Here is an 18,359-nt window from a genome sequence, read left to right as displayed (position 1 = left end):
TCTCTCCCTTTGGTCTCACACAGAAGTTTGAGTTTTAAAAGGGGGATGATATCATCCTTTACCCTATATTCTGCTCTACCTTAGTCCTATCCAGATCACCTTCCTTTGTATCTCTAGTCAAAGTCTGATTCCTCTGAAAGGGCTTCTTGATCACGAAGTTAACAAACTACCGTCCCAGAAGCGACTTTGCCCCGTTCCTTATTATATACAACCCCTACCCACAACTTGATTTTGTTCCAGAAGCTTGTTTATGATCTGGTTGTTTGGAACTCAGAACACAGTTCCTTGAAATAATGTTATGTGTAGTGATTTGTTTCATTGTGGAGGTACAAACACAAATGAGATTAGATCCCTTGGTCACCAAGAGGCTTACAATTCAGACCAGTGAGAAAAGACACATAAAGTAGTCTTTAATTGAGACTGAATTCCCAATTTACCAGTGATCCTCTAGTTCATTTTTCTGTAACTGTGTCAGGATTAATTACTGCTCACCACGAGAGCTTAAGTTCAAAGTAGGGGTAGAGATGGGTCCTTTGCTGCCAGAGACTCAGTAATAAAGAGAACGGGGATTGTCTTCTCAAAGCTTGGAGGTGTGCCTATTGACTGGTTTCCTTGGGATTCAGATACAACGTGGAATAGCCTATGGACTTAACCATTAGGGCAAATATATGACATGGTTTCTATGAGAAGATATATTCCTAGTTATAACTTGGAATCCAGGTTCCTGGGACACAGAGCATCTACCCCTTACTGCCCCATCCATGGACACCCTCTGTGAACTTGGGATGAGCTGGCAAGTCCGCCTTAGCTGGGCCACGGAGTCTCTCCTTGAAGAGAGTCCTTTGCACAACTAAAATGACCTTCTTAGCTGCAAACATCTGTGTGCTTAAAATGTTTGTGACAGATTTTTCTTTGAGGTACAGCATGAAAATTGTCTGTTTCTCCCTCAAATTCAGTTCTTGAGCAGAAGTGTGATACAGTTCTTGTTGCTCAACTACATCACACCTAGCAGAAGTTGTTATGTGATGTGCTGGTTTATTGATTGAAGGGAGAAGCAAATGAGTAGGAGGAAATCAGAGCTTATACGGAGATAGGCGAGTATCTGGTGAGGTCAACACATGAGGTGTAGCATTCATTATGCCACTTAGAGTGAGACTCAAGCCTTTCTTCATAGCTCTTAGTGCTTTCTACATGTCCTAGCCCAGATTTTTAGATTAGGTTGTTATATTGTATCATATTATATTATATCATTAATGTAATGTGTGCCCATATTTTGAAACATAGGCCATGAAAGCCAAACTACACAAATGAGGAAGAGGGCATTTTGTCTTCAGAAAACATACTAAAAAATAGGTATATTTTGGGGTTAAGTGTGTATTACACTAAGAGTTATAATTACTTAAACCAGTGATTTGGAAAGATATTCTTTGGTTTGACTAAAAAAATGTCTATAATCCAATATGACAGTAATTTAAATTTTACCAAAAAAATGTGATTAACTTTGCTTGCTGATCTAAAGGACTGAGGTCTCTTCCATAGTTGTAGTAGGTATATTAGCTTATTAATTCCCAAGATATGAAGGTCCCTCTTTACTGTTATGCAAATGTATATTATAAACTTCAAAAAGCTATATATTTCAGGATGATTCGTTAATAGTCTCCTCACCTACAGAGTAGCTGCTCTGAGCACTATTTTATATAATTTCTATTCATATTTTTTGAAGTCCAGTATGGATAGGAAATTAGCAGCAAAACACCTGTAAATTGGAATGACTAGATTCTGTGTTGTGATTAATGGTCATGCTTATAAATATAATATTTTTCCATAAGAGAAAATCTGCGTGACAAAATTAGGCAAAAATTTCTCAGATATGACATGATTCATATAAAAAAAAAAGAACTTCAGGTCTTCAAAAGACATTGTTAAGACAAGAAAAATAGGCAAGATATAGACTGGGAGAAAATTATTTGCAAATCACATATCAGATAAAGGACTTGTATGAGGAATATATAAAGAACCCCCGAATGCAATAAAAATGAACAGCCTAACTTTAAAAACGAGCAAAAGATTTGAGTAGATGCTTTACCAGTGAAGGTATACAAATGGCAAAGAGGAACAGGAACATGCTTAATTTAAGTAATCACTATGGAAATGCAGACTATTTAAAAATGCAATAAAATGCAGATTAAAAACTGAAAGGTTTAGGAGGGAGAGGATGAGAAAGAAAGAAGGTAGATCAGGAAATTTAAAGTGAGAGCGTTTATGTCTGCGTTCCCGGGCAGAGCTCACTGAACCCAGGATGAAAGGAGATGAGTCCGCACGCAGGCTTTGGCGCGGGCAGCTTTTAAGGATGGGGGTCAGGTGACGTCTGTAAGGAGCGGTTCATCAGTTCCGGAAGTCATGTCGTCCAGCTCAAGTTGCAGTGCCCTTCCCCGTTCCCCTGACCTAACAAAAACTATACACCTATTAAAAATAACTGATGTTAAAAAAAAATTGATCATTCCAAGTTTTGGCAAGAATTTAGAGCACCTGAAACTTTGGTGCACTGCTGGTGGCCATGTAAAATGGTAAAGCCATTTTGGAAAAAAGAGTTTGACAATTTCTTAAAAAATTAAAGCATGTACCTACCATAAAACCCGGCCATTCCACTCTTAGATATTTAATTCAACAGAAATGAAAAAAGCATATGTCCACACAACATTTTTGAATGAATGGATGCTCATGGCAACTTTGTTTGCAATAGTCCAAAATGGGAAACCACTCAAATGTCCATCAGTCGGTGAATGGAAACACAAATTGTGATATAGCCATACCATGGAATACTGCTCAATGATAAAAAAGGAATCTAGTAGTAATACATAAAATGTGGATGATTGGCAAAATACTTGCACTGAGTGAAAGGTATAATTTGTACCAGTGCAAAAAATTTATACATTGCGTGAAAAAAATTATACATTTATAAAAAGTACAAACTAATAATCTTATGGCTGAAAGAAGATCAGTGGTTGCCTGGAGATAGGGGTAGGGCAGAGGAATTATGAAGAGGTGCAAGGAAAGTTTTGGGTGTGATGAATATGTTCGTTATCTTGATTATGGCAGTGGTTCACTGGTCTGAGCAGGGCTTTTCCCCCCTGACCACATGTTAGAATCACCCAGGGCTTTTAGAAAACCCGATGGCCAGGCTGCACCCCTGACCAATTCTATCAGAATCTTTGGGCGTGGCACCCCAGAATCAGTATGTTAAAGTGCTTGGTAATTCAAATGTACATTAAGGTCAAGAACATTTGTTTAAGAGAATTTGAGGGTATAAACTATATTCAATTAAGGTAAATGATATGCTCATTCTTATATTGTGTCGTTAACCTGGCAGAAACTTAAAATATATGATTGCCTTGTCAGATGTTTCTTGCCGTTATTGCTGTTATTTCCATAAACCCTCACAGGTTTATGATGGGTTCTCTATTGATACTGCTTTTACCTTTTGGTTCCTTTTTGTATTGTGGGCAGCAACACCATATTTGGTCCTTCTGTTTTGGTTTCTGGTTGAAATTGCTTTCTTCACACCCTGCCATTCTGTAGCTTGTCTTTGCGGTTTGTAGTCACAGTTTGTATTTTGCTCATCGGCTTTCCCCTAGCCATATGTATACATAGTTCAGTGTATATGATGTTCTCCCTATGCAATATTTGATCTTTTTCTAGAATTTTTATAAAATGTTCCCATTTTACAACTTTTTTCACCTTCACTCTTTTATGATACATTAAAGATGATGACGAGCTTTCTTTCTTCTGGAGAAGTTCCTATTGTCATTCCTTAAATGTGTCAAGTACCCCAGATCCCTCTTTATAACTTCTGCCACCTTCTTTGAGTATTATTCCTCAGTTTACAATCACTTTTTGGGCAGAAAGGAGTGATGTACTCAAGGGCCCTTTGATTTGGTCCTTCTTCTATAAGTGTTTATGCTGCATTTAACTGTTTGGAACAAAAATCTCTCACGTGGCAATGTCATCAAATATTCGTATGGAATCTCTGAGTCATAAAATGAATTTAGCAGCACTTGTGTTGTGTTTCTCTCAGACCTAAGTTTCTAGATGTGTAGGTGTCTGGGACCAGACCCTCAGCCACTCTTCCCGGATAAAGAACAAAGGAGGCTTTAACATGTGGGCTGAAGTCTGTGCAGGATGGGGAGCCCTAAAGCATGATCCCCATTTCCCCCTCATCTCAGTAAGTTAGGCTGTTCCCCAAAGAGGTTTAGAGTTTAAATGGACTCATGGATTTCAGTGGCGAACTCTAGTAAATTTTAGACTGGATGTTAAGAACACATCCTTTTTTCCTTTCTCTTGCATGTCTCATATGAATTTCCAAGGAGACTGAAACTTTTTGAGTTAATGGTTCTCTCTAGTTTTGATTTTCCGACCAGCCCCCTCTCTCCTATAGACCACTTCTCCCTCAGTCTTTTGCACTTAGTTGCCCAAGCCAAATGCTCAGACTTTTCTTCCCCTTTGCCTTTTACATCTGTTCAAGTTTGTTAAAGATGCCAAAATGCAAAATACCAGAAATGAGTTGGCTTTTACCATGGGGATTTGTTGACTTACAAATTTGCAGTTCTGAGACCATGGAAAATATCCAAACCAAGGCATCAATCATTGATGCTTTCTCCCTGAAGACCAGCTGCCGGCGATCCTTAAGGCGCGTGGGACGCCTGCTGGTCTTTGGCTTCTCTCCTGGGTTTTGTTGGTTCCAGCTTCTGGCTGCAGTGGCTTTCTCTCTGACTTTCTGTGTGAGTCCTTGTCTCCCAGGTTCTCAGTGGCTTTTTTCTGTATTTCATCTCTTATCAAGGACTCCAGTAAGAGGATTAAGACCCACCTGAGACACATCTCACCTGAAGTAACCTAATCAAAGAGTCCCACTCACACTCGATCTGTACCCACAGGAATGGATTAGCTTTAAGAACATTATCTTTTCTGGGGTCCATAATAGGTTCAAACCATCACACTCCAACTAATACGATATCTATCAGCAGGGCCAGTAGAACCTGTGCCTCCAAAATAACATCTCAAATTCCTCTACTTTTCTCCATCTCTTTGATGCTAAAACTTGAGCTCAAACTACCACTGTCTCTTCCCTGAGGTATTGCAGCAGCCTTCTAATTGGTCCTCTGCTTCCTTTCTCACTGTCACTTTCCTGCTCACACATTTCACTAGGTTTTTGCCCTTGGATTGAGAAACAGACTCCCTATTGTGGCCAGTATATCCTGACTCTTGTTTCCCATAGCCTCATCTCTTGATTTTCTCCTCCAGTTATTTGCCCTCGTGATGGCCTGTGAACACTTATTTACTTCTTCCAAGAAGCTCTTACAGTTTGGTGCCTGGCCAGTATTCCCTGAATTTAATACCGTAATGGTATAATAATAACAAATTCTGTCATTTATTGAATATTTTCTGTAACCCAGACAGCATGCTGAGTGCTTTACAGGCATTGTGTTGTAGTTGAATTAAATGCAACAAGCTTGTAAAATTGTTATTATTATCATTTTTATTATTATTGCCACTTTTTAGGTGAGGAAACTGGGGCTTAGAGACTTGGAGTACCTTGCCCAGGTTCATATGTTAGTGCGTGGGGGAGCACAATGTGAAGTTTGCCTATCTGACTCTAAAATGGGGTCTTTTCAAAATTTCTTGTCATCATTAAATTTTAATGATCTCACGACAGTTCCTGAAGGCTAATCTTAGAGCAAGCTCTGGAGTAAATCTCTCACTGAAATTGAAAGTAAACAATACTATAACTTAACTACTTTGTTAGAGACAACAAGCTTTTCTCAATATTTTATGTCTTGTTGATTGTAAGAGACAGTATAGTATAACATTTGGGTATAAACTCTGGAGTCAAACAGGGATTTAATCTCAGCACCTGCCAGCCATTAATAAATTTTTTATATCTATATACATATGTGTATGTGTGTGTGTGAATAGTAGTATATGTGCCAGATGATATTCTAGGCATTTGGAAAATGTCAGTTCATAAGACAAAGATTTCTGCCCTCAGAGACTAATAGGGCATTCTATAGGGAATGCCCCTCATTCTAATAGGGGTAGCACAATAAAGCATAATATAAGTCAATTTCCTTATATGTTAGAAGATGGGGAGTCCTTTGGGGAGATATGATCAAGGTGGGGAAGATAAGAAAAGCCATTTTCAGTCATAGGATCAAGGCAGACTTCCTTGGGAAGGACAGAGGTTAGAGTGAGGTGAGGGAATTAGTCAAATGGGTATCTGAGGGAGGAGCAGTCCAGGAAGCCAGTAGGTAAACCTAGGCCCTAAGGCAGGAGCATGCAGGGTGGCCAGTGTGATGGAGGGGTCTTAGCCAGGGGGAGTCCCTGGATGAGGTCGGAGAGGTTTGGAGTATCACTTTGGTGACAGTGGAATGAATGAGCATACATAAAGCGCTATGCGCAGGCCTGGTCCAGTGTCAGAGAGCCTCTACCTGCTTCCTGCAGGCTCATCTCCTTGCAAACCCTACCCTGCATTTATGACCGAAAGCTGGTTGAAGTTTCCTCAATTATCCATGCACTTTAAACCTTTCTATTTCCGCATACACTTAAAATGCTCTCCTTCCATCCTGATCATTCTGGAAAGTAACTTCACAACCCATCTTGGGCTCCCTATAAGTCTATAAGGCAAAGCTGATACTTCCTTCTCTGTAATTCCATGTCCAGTTCTTTGTGTTTGTTATAATAACATGTAGCAAGTGGTAACTTTTAATGGGCACTTATTATGTGCCATTCACTGCCCTAAGCCCTTCACATTTTCTCTCTCATGCCACACAGCAATACTCTGAGGTTTGTCCTATTGTCCTCCCCATTTTACAGATGAGTAAACTGAGGCATGAAGAAATTAAATAAGTTGACTAAGACCATACGAGTCATCAAGAGGTGGCTCCAGGAATTGGACACAAGGTTTCTGGCTCCAGAGCCCATGCTCTTTTTAAAATCGTTACATTATACTGCACCTCCACCATCTCCGCCATTTATTGAATACTTACTGTATGCTGGGTAGTGTGTGTGTGTGTGTGTGTGGCTCACTTGTGCTGCAAGTGCTGGCTTAAGTACATGTGCCTTCAAAGCCAGGGAACCATGTCAGAATCATCTTTGCTCGTTGGGGCTTTTGCACATGTGCTCCCTTGGTTGAACGGTGAGGAGGAGAAAATATTCTCTCCCGTAATTTGCAGACCCTGGGAAATAGTCCAAATGTTAATGATGTGTCATTAATTTTGAATTTCACTTGGTTTTTAACTTTATCTTAATCATGTCATTTTGCTTCTGCTTCTCCCCAGACCAGTGTGAAAGAGGGACAACTGTTGAAGCAAACCAGTTCTTTCCAAAGGTGGAAAAAACGTTACTTCAAACTTCGAGGCCGTACCCTTTATTATGCGAAGGACTCAAAGGTATTTAGAGAAAATATGAATTGCAAGCAATGGTAGTTGTGGGCGGGTTAAATTTTGGTTCTGTGAGCTATGTATTTTTGTCTGGGAAGCTCATCATACCATTATTGCTTTTATATTGAATTCACTCTTAACAGCACACTCCTGCCATCCCGAGGGCTTCTGTGTGAGTCATTCCTGTGACTTGTCCCTAAAGACAGTCTTGTCTTACTGCTTATCACAGGCTGTAGTGGAGTTTGTTTGCTTCCTTCCAACTGAAATAGAGCATTGAATTTAGCGTTATGAGATATAATAAACCACCGGAGGTTGCTTTTTTCCTCTCTCTTCTTGCTACATTTTACCTTATAAACCAGTCCTGACCAGGAGAGAGAGCTGCTAGAGAAGCTAAGAAATCATAGCTTGCAGTCTGGACAAGGGCTTATATTCCAGCTCTAGCATACTCCTGTGAGGTGGCCATGGGCAGAATTTGTGTTGAGAAAAGGTTAAAATGAGATAATGGGCATGCAGTGCTTACCTGGTGTCTGGCACAAATAAACATGCGTGTATATTAGTGATTCATAATAAACATCATATTAAAATAAAATCAAGGTTTAAGATAAAGTTTTATATGCCAGTTGAAACTTTACTCCACTGAATCTATTAAAATATAATAATGCTGCAGTTTTAGGAGGAAAATTGTGGAATGATGAGCCTCCATTAACACTGATATTGTAGTTACCTTAAAAATAAACATTAGGATTTCTTGCTATTGTGCCAGTTGAAAAATTAATAATTTTCACTTATTAATATATGTCACTGATATAATTAGTTGAGTTATACAGTACATTATAAAGGCAAACAAGTCTAAATCTTAGTTTGTACAGTTGTAATCACCAAATGAAACCATCTTATTTAAGGCTGCCCGCACTCAGTATCCATTCCACCTTTTTTTTTTTTTTTTTTTTTTTAACATGGGCAGGCACCGGGAATCGAACCTGGGTCCTCTGGCATGGCAAGCAAGCATTCTTGCCTGCTGAGCCACTGTGGCCCGCCCTCCAGTCCAACTTTTTACATTCAGTGCTAGATGGCTTTGACTGCCTGACAGCCTTCAGAGATGCTTCCCATCTCCAGATTGACTTTCCCTCTGTCTCCACCTGTCAAAATTCTGGTTAGGTCCACCTGTCAAAATTCTGGTTCGGTCCTCCCCGATAAGTCTTCCATGACTCCCAGGAGAAGTGACTTAATTGTTTTCTGCTGGAGAAGCTGTCTGTGAACTTGCATAGCCTTTTGTTGTGTTTCTCCTCTTCCCCTTTTCATAGTCTCGTGGTCTACCTGATGTTGACATTATTTATATCTATTTCATCTCCAGTACTAGATTGTAAATTCCTTCATCAGAAAACAAGTCTTACAGTCCAGTTGGTTGAATGGAAGTACAGTTACCCTTCCACATTGTGGGGGCTGGGGGCGTGGTGCCCCCATGATCTGGAAAATCCTCATAAAATGGTTTACCTCCCTCCCCCTGGTACCAGAGAAGAAGTCTGAATTTTTTCTTTTTCTTGGGTGGGGTATTTACTGTACTTTATTGTAAAATTTGGGTTAAGCATTAGGCCATAGGCTATACGTAGGTCAACATTAAGCAAAAAGACTGTATGAGAAGACATTTAAAAATAAGAAATAAATATGAAAATTTAAAAAGAAATCATGTGTATTTATGGTATTAAAAGATAAAATATGTTGATATTTACAATACTATACATGTATTTTATACATTTCTGAGTTTCTGAGCTTTTCCTGTGTCATCTGCTGGCGTTTGCATGTTGTCTGCAGGTTCTGCAAAACTCCCCCCAAATTCCCATTTAATTTCTTATGCCAACCCTGATATATTGACCCTCGGTGGGAAGTCACGACGTGGAAGGGGTAACTATAGATTGCATAGCTCTGCAGAGATCTTGCTGAGGGGGTGGGTGGAATGAAGTTTAAGAGGAGAAAGGGGCGTTCTTCTGTATTCAAGGAGCCTTGATGGAAGAACCCGTAATAAATGTGAGCAAAGACCGACTAAAAGTGGGAAGGATAGATTTATTAGAATTTCCTAATCTCTGCTTCATAAATTTTTAAAAGTTTCCTATCTATAGTGTTTACCCCTGATTTTTTTTGGGGGGGGCGCTAAATTCACTTTTAAGAATATAAAAGAAATATCAGCTTTTATTTACAAAATACATCTCATTTGAACACATATTCACAGACAAGAAAAATAAAATTCAGGAAAGTTCAGTAACTTGTCATAATCTGAACCAGAACTCAATCTTCTCATTTCTCATTTAACAAACTTTCTCTGAACAATGAACTTGCCTCTGCCACTGTCAGAGCTGTTACAAGCTTCAGAGAAAGTGTGTTCTGTGTGTGTGCCACACACTTGATGGCTAACCCCCAAAAATGGAAACTGTTATATTTCCAGGGGTAAAGAGCATTTATATTCGGTGTGCTTGAGGGTTCTTTAAAGTCCTTTTTTGGTTTGGGATTCACGGGTTAGTTGTATTTTATGGTTTTACTTCTAGATGAGATGGTGCACATGCACTTTTCCTAAAAGAAGAAATTGCAAAGTGTCATGAAGTTAACTTTTTCTTCATTTTCTATTCCTAATTCCTGAAATTTGTCTTATAGTCTTGACCCTGTAGTAGAAAAGTATTGTAGAGCATTTGCTAAAGTTTTCACTTACTGTTTGTGTTCTTTTTCTTTAACAGTCTCTGATATTTGATGAAGTCGACCTCTCAGATGCCAGTGTAGCTGAAGCCAGCACAAAAAATGCTAACAACAGCTTCACGGTATGTTCTGATAACTACCTAATCAAAAGCTGTGGAATGACCCTTCCTAAGAATAGCAGAGTGGCCTCTTTGATTACCGTCCTCTTTGATGTGTGGCTTATGCATCTCGGGCTCCTTACCCACCCAATAAACATTAGTACGTACATTATATATCCTAATACCCAAGACCATTCAGGATTGTTAGGCTCAATAAACCTGGGGTTTTATTTTAAATGTATTTTATTTTTCTTTGCTGTCCTTTTAACTTTAGTGCTTTGAATTTTTCACTTTCTCTAAATTTAATACGTCAGTTTATTCCATTCTTCTTGAATATTTGGAAAGTTCATTTGCCTTCAACTTATAAATAATATTTCCTTCTTGTCTTCTACTCTTACTTCAGTTACTGTGGCTCAGGCCTTCATTTCTTTTCATGTAGATAATTCATTTAGTAACTCATTTGGAGGCATCTTCTGTTGCAGCCGCCACTCACTCTGCTGCCTCCTCAGACCTTGCAGCTCAACATTGCCTGTCAAGTTGCATCTTCAGATCACCCAAAGATATGTAAAATCACATCCGTGCATCCTAGTGTTACCGACCATTATTTGTCCTTATTCCTCCACAAACCTGGCAGTTCTCAGGCTGTGCTGGGAGGCTTCCTTGTCTTTCTGACTTGAGTGATTACTCTCCAGTCCACAAACCACTGAACTCCCACCCGTTCCCCAGAGCTCAGCTCAGCTAGCCCCTTCTTCTGCTTCTGTTATTCAAAGAATATGTGCTGGAACCACTGTGCACTGGGCATGTGAGCTAAGCTCAAGGGATGCAGGATGAATTAATCTGCATCACTTCCTTCAAGGCATTCACAGCTTGGTTCAGTGAGCTTCAGCTGAGATGCTCTTTGGAAGTATATTCCTTAGGTCTTCTGTTGTTCGGCGTGATTCATCTGGGGTTGAATGTATTTTAGGGCCTGTATTGCTGTGTTGTTGCCCCATCTCCACCCCAACCTGCTCCAGGAAGCACCATTACTGACAGTAGTGTGTGTCCATCCCTTAGGCACTCCAGACAGAGCAGACAGACAGATAGACAAAAGCAGGGCAGTGCTAGGTCAGAAGTAGATATTGGCAGGAACAGGGATGGAGGCAGGAAACAAATGAGTTCGGATTTAGCCTTTTTGGGTTACGGGTGTATGGACTGATTCTTGGTATAACTCTGCTCTCCCCGACCCCTCCCGTCCACAGGGAGAGGTGAGTATGACAGGAGGAAAACCAGGAATAGAACCTGTGGAAGATGCTTAAGTGTAATGTTTTCCCAATAAAGATTGTTCAGTCTGAAGTGCAGAAGGAGAAGCAGAGGCAATGGTGGTGTAAGAAAAGCAGCAGAAAGATTTTTAAGGAGGAAGTTGGTAAGTGTCAGATACAGCAGGGAAGTCAAGTCTGAGAAGAATTGAAAAAGTATTTGCTGAATTTGTTAGCTTGAGAGTCTTGTGGTCACACTGATGTGAGTAGTTCCAGGGGCGGAGAAGATGAGGATGCACTGTGGGAATGAAAGTTAAAAAATAGAGAGAGTCAGGGTAGTCACCTACCTTTTCTGAAAACTTGGCTATTAAACAAAGGGGAGAAAGTATTTTTAGAAGAATGCTCAGGTCAGGCTAGAAGACTCTTTTGAGTCTTTCTTTGCCATCAATAAAAAATTTACTTGTTTTTAAAAAATCCAAATGCTGACATTATCCAGAAGAATTTAATAGACTTATTTATAATTGTTATAGATTTATTTATAATTGTTATAAAGTTAAACTGTTGAAGCTTGTTCACCGAAACATTTTGACTTACATTAACGCTTTATGTACCTGCGTTTATATTCAATATTCACATACAAATGAAAACAGGAAAACTACCGATATCTGATTTCTGTCCCCTATTTTTCCATTCGCAATCATGTGCTTATGTACCAGTTGACCCTAGGGGGGGAAATAGCTAACGTTCAGAACTACTAATAACAGAAAGAAAAGGAAAAAAAAATGTTTTTAAGAATGAAATGTTTCCCATAAAAGTGGATTCTGAAGCATGTCTCCACATATGCAGCATGCTAGCTGGATGTCTCCTGGCGTAATAATTACATTTGGCATGGTTAACATATAGGTTGGTGTGTGCTTCAAAAAGGCCAACCAGATAGGCCTCAGTTGCCTCCTACAAGCACCAACAGCTGTGCTCTGGAAGTTCAGCTTTGTTTTGAAGTCCTGAGCAATTTATCGCACTGCATCCTGGAAAGGAAGTTTACAAATCACAGGTTCAGTGGACTTCTAATAACGTCTGGTTTCACAGAGTGCCTCAGTACCAGGCCCGTGACTGTGAGGTTTCTTCACCCCGCCAGTAGAGGGAGCACTCTTGCGAGAAACTTCTGCAGCCTGTTGTTTCCTGGGTGCTTTGCCACCTGTTGATTTGTGGGGCAGTCTGCTTTGTATGAGCCACGGTGTAGAGACCTCCTTACTTACCTCCCTCTCCTTCGGCTGGAGCTCGGCCAGCTAGAGGAGGTGCAGCAGGGGCTGCCAACACCATTGACATTTGCTTTGTTTTTAAAATGGAATTTGAGTGTGTTTAAATGGAGAGAAGGAAGAACTGTGAGGACCAGAAGTTGAAAATTCAGGAGAGGTGGAAAGGGCATAACTGATGGAGTGTGATTCCTGAGTAAGCTGGAAGGAATAGGAACCAGCACTGATTAAGGGATTGGCATAGAACAGGATACAGGAGGCTTATGGAGGAAAGTGTGGGCAGGAAGTTCACGTAATTCAAGCCCAAATACAGCTCTTTTCTCTGTGAAATTGAAGACGGTGTCACTGTTACGAGTTAGAATTTAGGAAGGCTTGAGTAGCTTCTAAAGAGAATGAACATTGAAACCAAGCAGAGACCTGTAGAAAATTACTAAGCAATAAATAGCATCAACCAAAGATTGGAGCTCAAATTCAGTAATGTCCTTAATTCCTATGTGTAGAGCTTTTTTTTTTTTTTTTTTTTTTAAAGATAGGCGTAGAGAACAACAGAATTGATCCAGTGTTGGTTTATAGGGCATGTTGGACGGAAAGATAGAGTGTTGGATAGTTGACGGATCAATGACTCACCCATCTTCCCCCTTTGAGTTCTCAGATTTCAGAATGAAACATAAAGAGTGAGGGACAGCTTTATTAATGGCTGAATAGGGTCCAATAACCATAAATACAAGGCTTCTGATAAATACTTGGAAGCTTCAGCTGAAATGTTCTTATTCCTACTTAGCCATGCAGGTGGAGGGATGTGGGATGGAACGGCTTGACCAGCTTTACCACTCAGATTAGCTACCGGTCCCCTGAGAGTGGGATAAGAGTCCTCTCCTTTCTGTGGAGACCAGTGGAGGGGGCAATAGGTATCTCCCTAACAGGAATCTGGAATTTAGTTTGAATTGAGGGTAATCAAAATGTAAGATTTCAAAGATGGAACAATTTTGGGTGAAGATAAAGTCTAGGGTATTGTAACCAAACAGATTTCAGAGTTTGGTATAGGTTACAATTCCACAATTTTAGGTTTTTACTAGTAGCTGCTCCAAGATACTGTAAATTAAAAGAAATAAAAATGTAAGGATTCAGTACTTACACTCATTTGTTACTTCCATTCTTCTCTGTTATAATTCCTCCTTCTCCTTTGATATTTCTCCCAGTCTTTAGGGGTATTTGGGCTATGCCCTTTCCAACGTTTTCATGTTGGAAAGGGGTGTCAATAATATGGGTTAGGGGTGTTGGAGTAGATAAAAGCAAATGGAACTGAAAAGCTTGGGTTTGGAGAGGTTATTAAAATCCTCTATGCAGTTCTTTCTTAGCCCTATAGCTGCCAGTGGTCTCTCTCCCATTGTATCTTTCTTATGGATCGTACCAAATTCTAATATTTAGTTAACTACTTAATTTATTAAATTTATTATTATAGTGAAGATAAAAGGCTATCATATCTTTCACCATACAGTGCATTCTCAGTCAGTATTTGCTGAGTTTAATTAATAAGATGAAACTTTATTTTAGGCACATAGATGCTTTTCGTAAATATTTTCAGGAACCCCTTCACTCAGTCAAACACTACTTTTGAAGTTTGTTGAATTGGAAATCTAGGGACTAAAAAGTTACAATTTGGTAGAACTTTCCAGGGAACAAAATGGAGAAAAAGACATGTTTCCAGCCAGTAATTGACAAGTCAATTCTTCCTATGTTTAAATATTTAAATATCCCACCTTCCTAGATTATAACAGTTGCTACCAACTCTCTTATTTGGATTAGCTCATGTCAGAGGTAAATGGTATAGTTTGATGATATAAGGCTTGAGAATGCAGGAATGACCAGATTCTGCTTTGCTGTAGCCATCCCTCTTCTCTCTTAAGTCCCTAATGGTTACATATTGACAAAGGAATATGGAAATCTATAAATAGTAGATGGAAAATGGAAAAACTAAACTTTACCTCAATCCCGCCTTTCTGGTAAAATACTACCATCGTGCTTTATTTACCTATTTGTTATGAAGAAAATATATACTAAAAAAGCAATAAATTTCAAAGCACGCCACAACATTTAGTTGTAGAACAGATTTCAGAGTTTGGTATGGGTTACAATTCCACAATTTTAGGCTTTTACTAGTAGCTGCTCCAAGATACTGTAGATTAAAAGAAGTGAAAATGTAAGGATTCAGTACTTACACTCATTTGTTACTTCCAGTCTTCTCCGTTATAACTCCTCCTTCTCCTTTGATATTTCTCCCAGTCTTTCGGGGTATTTGGGCTATGCCCTTTCTAAGGTTTTCATGTTGGAAAGGGGTGTCAATAATATGGGTTAGGGGAATGGAACTAGTTGATTTTCTGGAGAGGTTGGACCATCTGGGTTTCAGGACTTATCTGGCCTAGGAACCCAACTGGAGGTTGTGGGTCTCTGGAAAGTAATCACAGTGCATGGAACTTTTGTAAAATCTCAGATAAAGCCCTTGGTGTTCTTTAGGGTTGGCAGGAGTGGTTTTGGTTGGGATTTGGCAAATTATGATAAGTAGCAATGTCTATATGAAGCTTGCGTAAGAGTAGCCTTCAGAGTAGCCCCTTGACTATTTGAACTCTCTCAGCCACCAATACCTTATTTGTTACAATTCTTTGTCAGGAAGGCATTACTGATCCCACCATGCCAGGGCCAGGCTCATCCCTGGGAGTCATATCCCATGCTGCCAGGGAGACTTTCACCCCTGGGTGTCATACAATGGCCTTTTCCGCAGTTACTGGTGGCATTTATAATATGTTCTTTTCTTCTTCTGCACGTGCTTTTTAAAAATTTTTCTTTTCTTTTTTTTAAATTGATGTTTGGATGGCATTTTGGAGTTTTGTTTTCATTTAACATTTTTACCCTTAACACAACCCTATACTGTATATGAATGTGTTCTCATATTAGACTAGAGAGAATGACTGGTTTTCCCATGGGCATGCTGGTGCAACATTGGAAAAAAAGACTCAGGACTCTTAATCCACTTGCAGAGGGTAAGAATTTAGACTATGAAGTCAAACAGCCTGGTTCAGGGTCCTGGCTCAGCCGCTTCTAGTTCCATGACTTTGGAATAATTAGTTGACCTACTTCTAAATCTCAGCTTCCTCATTTGTAAATGAGGATAACAATAAATCCTGCCTTTTAGGGTAGTGATGAGCATGTAGAATTTAATAAATGTTCGCTGCTCTTGTCCTGAATTTATTATCCGCCTGTTCCCTACATGAGTGATAGTGTGCTGTATGTACTCAATTGCCTAAATTTTGGAATTTTGAAGGAGAATCTGGCTGAACTTTATCTTAAGAAATCCTGGCATACTGCTTTTCTTTCAAAGATATAGTGAAGATTTATTTCCACTTTTGTCTTATATTAATTCGGGAAAGCCCCTCTTCTGTAATGAATGAAATTGCAGTAGTTCCTTTTTAGGTAAAATTTATCTGCTAAAGAAGAGCTTTAGCAAGAAGAGTCATGTAGCACATGGCTACTAGGCTTTCAGAACATGCTGTTCAAGTGACTGTTTTCTTTACTTTTTAATGAAGATTAGGCTAAAGATTAACCACATAAATCAGTCATCGTTTTAAGGAAATTATTGTATTGACATTGTTAAAATTCCTCGTGAAGGTTTGTAAAGAAAATACCTTTTTTTTTTTGTTTGTTTAACCTAGAAAGGAAAACAGATGTAACTCATTGGGTTTATTTAATCACCCTTAGCGCTTGGAGTTAGCTATTTGCAGGTGTGAAAGCCCATGGTTATTGCAAATCCAGCCTGGCTTCGTCAGGTCATATGAAGTGCAGACACCATGCAGTAGCCCTTATTTTTAGAATCAGTTGAGGACTGGAACAAAGAATCATTTTAGTTCAGGGGTCTTTTGCCAAAGCAGATAATACTGAGAGTCAATTAGTGTCCGATTATGATTCTTCCTAAGAGAGCACACTTTAAAGTCACATAAAATCCAGATATTATATATTCAGTTAGAATTGCAAGAAAATTTATGATGTATCATTTTTGTATACTCTGAATTGCCCTCACATCAATAGTGTAATTGAAATAAGCAGACTGTGTTTTTGTTGGAGAACAAAGTTCTCAAGAATGTGTTTCTTTATAAGTGTTTACTTTTTGTTTATTCTGTTTTCTGCTTAGCTTCCCCTCAGTTTATATAGTTCAGTTCATCTTCTCTCTTAAAAGAGATATCAGATCCTTTGAGCTAAGAGAGTGTCAATTTACTTTTATCCAGTAATATCTCAGTCTTCTGGGACCACAAAGGAAGCCACTAATGGTTATTTTTCTTTCATGTCATTTGTGAATACTCATAACAGGCAGCTGTTTAGACAACCCGCTAAATAAATAACCACTTAGACAAGTTGCCTTCCTCATTTGATAATATTTATTATTACGTATCATTAGGAAGTCCTCTGTTCTGCGTACTGTATATCTGGTAACTCATCCCATTTTTTATCAAATGGTAGAAACTATTTTGATCCACATTTTACTGCAATGGAGGTTAACATCTGATGCATGGTAAGAGCTGGAATCTGAACCATCTGTATCATCTGGACCCATGCTAGACTCTTGACCACTTTTTTACCCTCCTCTTTATTAGGAGTTTTAAATAAATATGGCTCAAACAATATTCCAATACTTGGTTATTTCATATTCTGTTGTCTCTTATTCTTCAAGTTAATAGTAGAGTCTTATGCTGCATTACTAGATGTATAGCAAGTACCTGCTGGCCAGACCACAAATCTAGAATATTACATTCTATTTTTGGCACCATATTTTAAAGAAAAATGTTGAATAAAGAACTCACAGAGGGAGGTGACCTATATTATGAATAGGTCTGGAAATCCTGGGATTTCCATGATTGGCATTCAAGGGCCCTTTTTAATGTCTTTTAAATGTTTTAGGGACTGTTGCATGGAAGAGGAGGTTGGTTGATTTTGCCTTACTGCCTTGTGTAGGACAGAGACCTGTGGGTGATTTCACACTGGGACAATTTCAGCTCAGGTGGACTTGCTAATTTGAGTCATCTGACAACAGGTCTCTTGTGAGGTAATGGCCCTGCCCATTATTAGATGTCTCCAGCACCTCTTTCCTGGGAGCTGAGAGGTGCCTTGGGAAAGAAAGGTTCTCAGATCCAGAATGCTGAAGTGAGTCTCTTGAGGTTGGATGGTGAAGAGCTATGCCCAGATGGTACAGAGTCGGGCACTCTCAACTCTCTGTGTTTGGGGAGCAGGCAGGGAGGTGTGGATGTGCAGATTGCTGAGCACTGTGCCAGGGAGTCTGCACGTGCTGCCTCATTGCACCACACAGCGAGCGCGGAACCACCACCCTTCAGGTGTGCGGTGCAGGGATGTTTGCATTGTTTGGTATGTAAGGGAGAGGGTGAGCGGAGGTGGTGGAGACTGAAATCTCCTTGTAGGCGCAAAGACCTTGTCTTCTTCACCATTGAATCCTCCAGCCTAGTCCCTGGCATATTTCTTGAATAAATGAATGAGTAAATGAATGAAGAAATATATGTTTTTTTAAACTGTAGTTTTGCTTTGGCAGAAAAATGCTATTTCTACTTTTAGCTTGGAGAACACAGTTTCCTCCCCCTGCCCCCCATAACGTTG

At 39.5% G+C, this 18,359-nt stretch overlaps 1 protein-coding gene across 8 annotated transcripts in view; it reads left to right on the top strand.

Annotated features, from left to right (window-relative positions):
* Positions 1-18,359, top strand: part of DGKH (diacylglycerol kinase eta) — a 212,010-nt gene that overhangs the window by 93,398 nt on the left and 100,253 nt on the right. For 5 of the 8 annotated variants that reach the window (XM_077158350.1, XM_077158353.1, XM_077158351.1 and 2 more), the window contains 2 exons: positions 7,332-7,442; positions 10,160-10,240. In XM_077158350.1, coding sequence (XP_077014465.1) covers positions 7,332-7,442; positions 10,160-10,240 — 192 coding nt within the window. Of the gene's footprint in view, positions 1-7,331; positions 7,443-10,159; positions 10,241-13,232; positions 18,114-18,359 lie in introns of those variants that run through there. The other 3 variants (XM_077158355.1, XM_077158352.1, XM_077158358.1) reach the window with 3 other exon arrangements.

Source organism: Tamandua tetradactyla, chromosome 4, assembly GCF_023851605.1.
Source record: "Tamandua tetradactyla isolate mTamTet1 chromosome 4, mTamTet1.pri, whole genome shotgun sequence".
NCBI classification, from domain to species: Eukaryota; Metazoa; Chordata; class Mammalia; order Pilosa; family Myrmecophagidae; genus Tamandua; species Tamandua tetradactyla.
Note: the sequence above shows the minus strand (reverse complement) of the source record. Positions and strands in the feature narration are given on the sequence as shown.